Source organism: Chaetodon auriga, chromosome 24 (genome assembly GCF_051107435.1).
Source record: "Chaetodon auriga isolate fChaAug3 chromosome 24, fChaAug3.hap1, whole genome shotgun sequence".
NCBI lineage: Eukaryota > Metazoa > Chordata > Actinopteri > Chaetodontiformes > Chaetodontidae > Chaetodon > Chaetodon auriga.
Genome location: NC_135097.1, coordinates 8,295,013 through 8,303,764, shown reverse-complemented (window position 1 = coordinate 8,303,764; position 8,752 = coordinate 8,295,013). Strand labels below are relative to the sequence as shown.

The window sequence follows — 8,752 nt, the reverse complement described above, 5'->3', positions numbered from 1 at the left end:
TATTCCCTATTTTGCTGAGGATCTGCTGTGCGCCTCCGGGCCCAGATTTAGCGCACAGTTAACCCAAACAGCCTTAATTACAGTTTAATAATGCATGTTTTGGACTTTCTTCACTCTGGCTGCTAACCGCTGGGCCTCGGTCATATGACAAGGACAGCTGCCAGTTCACTACCCTGCTTTACGTCTTCAGGCGCAGCGGTTGTTCAAAATAAAATAGTTCCACAGAAAATTGCATCATAGATTTCAGACTACATCAAAATGATTCTTATAAATTAAGGTGTTCTACTTGAATAACAACTGATTGTCGCTTGCGATTAAACTTAACGTGTTCTTGGACAGGGTAAAATGTCCCTACGAACTAGACTCCCCGCTACGTCATATTGTTATTGTATCACTCCGCCGCAGTCGCACTAGGAAAACAGCTGTGGCAAGCTAAAAGCTAGTTAGCATCGTTTGTTTTTGTCGTGTGTGTCAGCGGCTTGAGCCCGTTCCGTGAGCAAACCGCTACCTTACAACCCCGGAGTGACCGACTTGTTGTCTGTCATCTCTTTTAACGATGAAGTTTCAGTACAAAGAGGAGCACCCTTTTGAGAAAAGGCGGTCCGAGGGCGAGAAAATAAGAAAGAAGTATCCGGACAGGGTACCAGTAAGTATCTAACGTTAGCTTGGTAGCTCGATCTGTGTTGCTAGCAATTTTGACGGGTAGCTAACATAGATTGCGGACGCCAAGCTCAACCAGTTGTAATGCTGGTGCTGTTTAGCTAATTGTTAGTGACACTTGGTGTACGCACATTAAACCTAACTATGATTATGTGGTTCAATTGTAGCTACACTTAATTATCCTGAATGTTCTCCGTAGCTGACTGCCACGTTCGTAAACAGCACACCAGTTAGCTAACAAAGCTAACGTTAGAGGTTAACGATAAAGGATTCCGGCCGCATTGTACAGGCCAGCTAGCGACATCTTCGTGTAATCCTTCCGGGTGTGTACTTATTTAAAATAAATATTGCTCATTCAAGAAGACGGATCATTTACTAGAAAAAAACATAACGCCTCGCTGGTTATAACCACCGTTATGGTCGTATCAGTGACAGACAGACTGATTATGGTGCGAACGGGAGGCTGGGTGTAGTTTTAGGCTGTATGTTGAAACGCTAATAGCAGCGCACCTTAAAATAGTTTCGTTGTGTCGACACACAGGAGACTTGTTTACGTCGCTCTGGCTCTTCGATAAATTGTATTTTTCACAGCGTTTGGCCTTTTGCACCTCAAACAAGACCCGATAAGACTGATTGGATCAAAATTGTCAGTAAACTAATCTAATCCAGGCTTTGTGTTAAACATGATGAGCTTGATTTGTCTAAAGGATAGCATTCTAGTTTCACTGCTTTTCATGTTACAGCTCTTCTCAGTCATAGATTGTGATTAACTAAATGTACTGTTGCCACTGTATAGTCATTAACATTACAGAGAAGCCTGACAGTAATTTCTTAATGAATCGGACACTCATTTAGACTTAATAATGTCTGCAAATGGTATAAACTGCGCTTCACAAGCTCCAAGAGCCCAATATGACATTTTCAAATGTTTGTCTGATCAGTAGTACAAACCCAAAAATGAAGTACTTCATTTTTTGTTAAAAATGAAATACAATTAATAGTAACAAAATTGTCAGAGGTTAATTTTTTGTCCATTGTTTAAGCTCTACATTGGGTGTGTGGGCAAATTGTATTTGTAATCCTATTTTTAGACTGAAAGGAAGAAACTTAAAAAATACGCTCCCTCCAGTCCTCTGTACTAAATCCTAGGTCTGAATTGGAAATATATAGATATACTGGTTTCTTTTTTTAACTGATTACAAAATTCTGAGGTAGTTTTTCAAAATAAGAATACACATAAATGAAACAAATCATTTGGCTTAAATGTTTTTCAGTCCTTGCTTGACTGACAGGTTAGTATATTTTCACATCCCTTTTCTGAGAAAGGTGAAACCCTCTATTAAAGTACTTCTCGATACATGCAGCCTTTGCTCACTGGAAAATGTAGATTTCATTTACTAAGAACATGTGAGACAATTCTTGTTTTATTTATTTATTTATTTTTTCCAGGTAATTGTGGAGAAAGCCCCCAAAGCCAGAATAGGAGATCTGGACAAGAAGAAATACCTTGTCCCCTCCGACCTGACAGGTAAACATTGTATTATTTGCTAAATTCCCGGGCAGTATCAAAAGACACCTAATATCTTACAGCAACATCTAAAATCATGTCATTCTTGTATGCTCTCTTTTATCAGTGGGCCAGTTTTACTTCCTCATCCGGAAAAGAATCCATTTGCGAGCTGAGGACGCTCTCTTCTTCTTTGTAAACAACGTCATTCCACCCACCTCAGCTACCATGGGACTGTTGTACCAGGTACTCATTTTCTACTTCGCTGACCTGCTCTCAGACTGTCTTTATCAGCGTGTTTGTTCCTACTTATACTAAAATGAGCCGCTCTATACATGTTAATGTCATATTAACATCCTTTTCTCTTTCTTTCTCAGGAGCATCATGAAGAGGACTTTTTCCTCTACATTGCCTACAGTGATGAGAGTGTGTATGGGAGCAGCCAAAGGGAAATCTGATCCCACTACCAACCCCCTCCAACCACTACCCACCTTTCTGAGACCTCCACCATTCATTCATCTAAATATTAAACCCAGCTCAGCAGCCTAGAGTTCCAAGAGTAAATATGTCAAATGCACTTTCACCCCCCCATACATTACCCCTCTCCCATCCATTTATGTCTTTATTATTCTGCAGTCTGAATTGTATTTGCCTCCACTTTTCTCTTCAGTAGCGATTTGGATTAAGTGGTCTCGTGGCCAGTTATTTTTCTAGTGTCGTAATTGATCATACTTTACTGAAAACACTGAATAACAAAATAATGTTAGAACTAGGCCGTAATTATAGTTACCCCAGAGTCAAAGGAAGAAAGGCATAGTATGTAAGTTCAGGTCTCCTCTTCTTGACAATTAAGATAGTTTTCTGCTTTTATTGGCTTTCAGGAGGATAAAGTGTGTAAGAGTTAAGGGGAAGGGAAGTTAATCGTATCTACCCGTTGACGGCAGGTTATTTTCTGTCTCTGGCAGAGTAAAGGATAACTGTTTTGCAGCAGTTCTTTTCCTAGAAGATGCTGAAGTGGCAGGTGATTTTTAAAAAATTCACCAGGTACTGAAGTGTGTGAATGAACCTGACCTTAGCAAGGAGTACAATAGAATTCAGACTTAACAATCATCCTCTGCTTTCGGTGATAAGACTATTATGTTGACTGCTACTATGATTATTGTTGTTGTTATTGTTAATTTTAGATGGCTTAATTTCTGAAGGTATTGTAAAGCTGAGTGCAATTTTCTCTTTTTTTTTAAGTTTGTCTCCTTTTTTTAAAAAAAAAAAGATATGAACTCTGTATACAGCTGCATTACTGGCTCTTTCTCTCCACTCATGACCATACATGATAAAATGTGATGAAAAGCTATCTGCGTGTCATGTCTTTATTGAATATCTGAAGTCTTATTTGTTATATGGTTGCAAATGAATATATGCACTATAGTGTCTCTCTCTCTCTCTCTCTCTCTCTCTCTCTCTCTCTCTCTCACTGTTTTCACCCTCAGTGAACAGTAGTGTTAAGGGCGGTAAACTGACCACATAGACCCAGCATACTCCGGTCATTGCAGAAGTCCATTTCATTTATATTGCCTAAAATCACACAATAGCCTTGGAGGATGTTACAATCTGTACAACCTACAACACTCTGAAACAGTGATATAGTTCAGCTTTTGTTCCTGTATTTGCATGGGTTGCCTTATCATATCACCTACTGTTGCTACTCAAAGTGTGTCTTTCCAGGCTGTGCAAGGCCATTTGCATTTTTTGTTTCTTTTGTGAGAGGCCAGTTTAACCAAACATAAGCTCTACTCTTTCCAGTCAACTTAGTTTGAGCATTTACAGGATGGGAAGAAAGGGAGCAACAACTGAACTCAAGGAGTCAGATACAAGATAAAATCATATGCTGTAGTGGAAAACAAAAGGAAGTCAAAATAAATACTAGTTATACATGTAGAAGAGACAACTAAAAGATTCTGATATGCAGTTTCTTTAATTAATATTTGACATCATTTTTCTGCTTTGAAAAGATAAATAAGGATGTTTTATTGGCCTCTTCCACATGTGAGTATAGTTACCTATTAAAATGATTACCTTGATTAGACCGAAACAGATTGTGAAGATATGTAAATTGAGGGACATTTTCAAAATGAGATGTGCTTCTGTGTCTGAAAATGTCCATTTTCAGATAATGTCCATACACTGTCTTAGTAAAGACTGGGGATTTGGAGGTTTACGTTTGCTCAGAATGGACAGTCAGAACTCTTTTCCAGAATACAGGAGAAACTACGGTTCCCACAATGCATATCGGAGGAGGAAAAAAAATACGTCGTCTGTGGCACCGGAAGCTCAGCATTATCACCCGGGCTGAAAACCTCTCCGTCTGTTTATATTCAGGACAAAAGTTTTGATTTTACCTTGCTTAACTGCTTCAGACACAGTCACGCCTGCTGTAATTGAAAACCGTAAGACGGTTCGGTTCTTATTAAACGACCCACAAAGCAACAAAAGTAAGACTTTTCCTCCTCTGTCACCCCGCCACAGTAAAGTAACGTTAACTACAAAAGATGCCTAAAAATGCGCAACCTTAGTGCTTAGCAGCTAGCTAATAACACTTAACGTCTGGTGTATGTTTAAAAATAAAACTGTTGCCGCTGGATTGCATGTTTAAGCTCCATACATTTTCATCTTAAACTATACGGCATCCGATGATGTATCATGCAAAAATATACTGTCGGTTAACAGCAGTCAAAGCTAACAATGCTAACTTAGCTGTTAGCCTAGCCGCAGCTAGGCCTTTTACTGTTTCGCCATTGGTGTTGCTACTGCTGCAAATGAGATATAGGTTAGACAAATAATGCAGGTCAGTGTACTTCTGGTATTTATTGTAACCTTTCACGGCAAATCACAAATTATATCCACACCAGCTGGCCCCTCCACTGCCTGTCACCATGCCCGCCCTGCTGGAGAGACCCAAGCTGTCCAACGCGATGGCCAGAGCCCTCCACAAGCACATCATGAGGGAGAGGGAGCGCAAGAGACAAGGTGCGCCGCCGCTGTGTGTGTGTGTGTGTGTGTGTGTGTGTCTGTCTGTCTGTCTGATCTCACGCTTGTTTAGACGATTGTCACACCTGAAGATGTAGAAATGTACAAGTTAGTTGGCTTCTGGCATTTCGTTTGTTGTCAAACATGTCGACTGGGTTTTCCAAAATAAGGACTCACGAATTCTGCCTCCCCACTTTAGAAGATACATCAGCTTTATCCGCTCAGCCAGAAATACTGTGGTTACTATACACTGTGTCATATATCATGTCTGTCTAACCCACATCCCCAAACATTCACTGTGACATGTCACTAAACCCCAAAATCATGTAGCAAATAACGTTTTATTTCTTAAAATAACCTTAAATGGTGTTTATAATAATTGGACTCGGTGGACTGAATCATTATTTTTCAGAGGAGGAAGAGGTGGACAAAATGATGGAGCAGAAGATGAAGGAGGAGGAAGAAAGGAAGAGGACAAAAGAAATAGAGGAGAGGATGTCTTTGGAGGAAACCAAAGAGCAGGTTGGAAAAGAAAAAACACGAATTGCGTAGTAGAAGTTTTTACTGCAGTCTGTGCTGTTTATGGTGATATAGTTTCTCATCTTGTGATATCCAACCCTAAACTTGAACTTCAGGTAATGAAGATGGGGGAAAAACTTCAGGGTCTCCAAGAAGAGAAACACCAGCTCTTCCTACAGCTCAAGAAAGTGCTTCATGAAGAGGAAAAGAGACGCAGGAAGGAGCAGAGGTAGTAAGGATGCCACTGCTTATGGTTTCTTATTCATGATGGTATTTTGTTACTAAGCTCAGGATTGCATTTAAGTATTTTTGGTATTCATTGGTTGCGTTTCTGGGCCTCCTGTCCTTTCTAGTGATATCACAACATTGACATCAGCCAGCTACCAATCCAGCCTGCCCATGCATGCAGGGCAGCACCTCCTCAGCATTCAAGGTAAGGCAGCTTTCAAGTGTTATGTGTCGCATGTGGTTTATCTGTGAAATTTTCATTCTCCGTTGAATATTGATTGTATTGGTGAACTGATCCTGTTCTTTGCATCTTTAAGGCAGTCCAGTGAGCCACAGCCGGCCTGGCGCACTGCTTGGAGAACGTAGCAAACAGCTGTTCCCAGCTGCTGTGATTCCAGTGAGTAAAGGGCTGTTTCAAAGTGGTATATGTCATTTTGGTCTCTGGTTTTTCTGATATTCCCAGATTTACACCACTGACCCTGGCTTTTTCCCCTCTTTTAGGCACGTCACTATCAGACGCCAGGGTTCAGCTCAGGCTCAGCAGAGCACGGACAGTTCAGCGGGGGCCAGGGGGTCCATGAGCCCTATGGGGTGGCTCAGGCTCAGCATCCCTCCACCTACGCCCCTGGACCATCTGTACCTGTCAGTTTCGCGAGCAGCTCTCAGATCAGAGGTAAAGGACTGTTAAAGAAGCAGTGAGCAGATTTCCCCTCAGGATGTACAGTCTGGATATGAAAACCCTACATATACAGTGTCTGAGTCAGGCTCACATTCGGCACACTCCACTCAGTAATCTGAACCATGAAAGTGGGATGTAGTGATTGCAATAAGATTAAAGTTGCCTTTGTGTTCCCACAGGTGCATCTGCATTTCAGGCCATGCAGTACCTCCCCCACCAGCAGCCCGGCTACCCCGTCCACAGTCACTTCACCTCCCAGCCTGGTCAGTTCTTCTGTTTCCATCCTCCTTGTGTTCACACTGCTGGTTCAGCCAAATAACTGGAAAGTAGGTTCTGTATCAGATGTACTGTTTGATTATAAGCGATGCTTTCTGTATCTCATGCAGGATACATTCCTGGAGCAGGAATTCCCCTCCAGAAGCAGCTGGAACATGCCAACCAACAGTCGGGCTTTACTGATGCTGTAAGAACATTTGAAATGCAAATGCTTTAGAAGAGTCTCGCTGAAGACCCCTAAAGCTACACATTATCACCAGAAAATGAAATATGGACAGTTTATTGACACATAGAGGGGATAGAGTTTAAAAATGCTGCCCTGTAAGTAAGTCATTACTTCCTCATCCGATTACTTTTTTTCCTCCTGTATCTCGTTGCACAGGGTGCTTTAAGGCCTATGCACCCACCAGCCATGCATCCTTCTGCTCCAGGACTTCTGCCCACACCATCAATGGCGGTCCAGATTCCCACTGCAAAGGTGATTTCCCCCTCCCACACACACACACACACACACACACAGACTCTTTTCATCAACCCTGCTCATTTATTGACTGTGGGCACTCAAGTGTAGGGAAGAGTGTTCTGTTCCTTTACTCAGCCTGTGACAGAGTTCAGCCTCGTAAGCAGTGGAGCAGCGTAGCCTGTCCTGTGGCGCCCCCCTGAGGCCTCTCACTTAAGGCAGAATGGCCCTGCTGTCTCCCATTTTTCTCTTGTCAAGTAGTTTTGTGTTCTGCTGTGTGACGAGCACTCCAGCCTCACAGGGCTGCTGCCGTGGTTGCCGTGCCACTTTCAGGTTGTGTACACATGATCAGCAGCTTGAGCCACAGTTTTCCTATCCGGAGGGCAGTGATGCTGAAAACTGCAACCGCTCTCAAAGTTAAAATTACTTTGAAGTCACCTGTTTACATCTGACCTTTCAAAGTGCATCCAATCAGATTATGAGATTATAAATACTCCCTCTTGATATCAAAGTCTCTTATCTGATGTTTCTTTTCATGCTGTGCTCTAAAACAAACGCTGGTGTGATTTCATTGAGTTGTTCCACGTTTCCGTCATCAGTCCCCGTTCCAGAGCTCTCCCCAGGGTGCTCCTCGCCACAGCTTCCTCCCCCACAGCCAGAGCGGGCCGAGGTTCTACCACCATGGCAAGTAACCGGCAGCCACCTTCACCTTCACTTTCGCTGAGATTTCACAGCCTCGCTGAAGACTCTGGAGAACCTTTTGGACGTGATTGACTTCTTCAGAGTGATGCCGTCAGGCTGGATTTTGCCATATGATTGCTTTCATTTCCTGTATAGTATCTTGCTTCATAGCTTTGTTTTGACTTTGTTAACGAGTGATCAGCAGTCCTCATGCCTCTGATTGTTCACATAACTTCAAATGCTGTTCATTTGTGAAATACATTATTATTTTACCTACACTGTAAAGCCATTCTGGAGGTGCTTATGGGCACTACAATGTTAATATCTTGTATAAAGCAACAGTGCATGAACCAGAGCTGCTTCTTTGCCTACTAACATTCAGAATTACGACATCAGTGGACGGTTTACTGTCTCTGTGGTGACTTTGCTCAAGTAAAGGTAAATATTCAGTATCACTTAGTAGTTGAATTTAGCATACATGGATCAAATCACCATGTTTCTGCTGATGAACACACACGCTGGTGAACACTACCACAGCTGAAACACATTGACGTGACTGAAAGACTCCTTCAGTGTGTTGCTGATCACATTGGACCCATTAGACAGAATTATGGAAGAGTTTAGCATAAATGAAGTATGAGTCTCTGCTGTTTTCAAAGTTTTTATGTTACTAAATAAAACGATAAGCGAACGCCACATCCAACAGTTTGTGTCTTTA

General features: G+C 42.0%; 2 protein-coding genes across 2 annotated transcripts; both read left to right on the top strand.

The window, feature by feature from the left end:
• The first annotated feature begins 426 nt into the window (after window positions 1-426).
• On the top strand, window positions 427-3,518 carry LOC143317112 (gamma-aminobutyric acid receptor-associated protein). The gene is made up of 4 exons (XM_076725082.1): window positions 427-646; window positions 2,110-2,188; window positions 2,295-2,413; window positions 2,545-3,518. The coding sequence occupies exons 1-4, from the start codon at window positions 557-559 to the stop codon at window positions 2,623-2,625; spliced, it is 369 nt and encodes a 122-aa protein (XP_076581197.1). The 5' UTR covers window positions 427-556; the 3' UTR covers window positions 2,626-3,518.
• Window positions 3,519-4,497: 979 nt separating this feature from the next.
• Window positions 4,498-8,735, top strand: gps2 (G protein pathway suppressor 2). Its single transcript, XM_076724701.1, has 11 exons — window positions 4,498-4,656; window positions 5,074-5,191; window positions 5,604-5,713; window positions 5,827-5,939; window positions 6,064-6,143; window positions 6,256-6,335; window positions 6,440-6,611; window positions 6,797-6,880; window positions 7,004-7,080; window positions 7,276-7,371; window positions 7,953-8,735. The coding sequence occupies exons 2-11, from the start codon at window positions 5,098-5,100 to the stop codon at window positions 8,043-8,045; spliced, it is 999 nt and encodes a 332-aa protein (XP_076580816.1). The 5' UTR covers window positions 4,498-4,656; window positions 5,074-5,097; the 3' UTR covers window positions 8,046-8,735.
• The last annotated feature ends 17 nt before the right edge of the window (window positions 8,736-8,752 follow it).

Excerpts from the sequence above, each read along its gene's own strand:
- gps2 (XM_076724701.1), top strand. The coding sequence starts at position 5,098 with ATGCCCGCCCTGCTGGAGAGACCCAAGCTGTCCAACGCGATGGCCAGA. Across the intron at positions 6,612-6,796 it reads GAGCAGCTCTCAGATCAGAG|GTGCATCTGCATTTCAGGCC; the intron begins GTAAAGGACTGT and ends GTGTTCCCACAG. Across the intron at positions 7,372-7,952 it reads TCCAGATTCCCACTGCAAAG|TCCCCGTTCCAGAGCTCTCC; the intron begins GTGATTTCCCCC and ends TTCCGTCATCAG.
- LOC143317112 (XM_076725082.1), top strand. The coding sequence starts at position 557 with ATGAAGTTTCAGTACAAAGAGGAGCACCCTTTTGAGAAAAGGCGGTCC. Across the intron at positions 2,189-2,294 it reads TGTCCCCTCCGACCTGACAG|TGGGCCAGTTTTACTTCCTC; the intron begins GTAAACATTGTA and ends CTCTTTTATCAG. Across the intron at positions 2,414-2,544 it reads CCATGGGACTGTTGTACCAG|GAGCATCATGAAGAGGACTT; the intron begins GTACTCATTTTC and ends TTTCTTTCTCAG.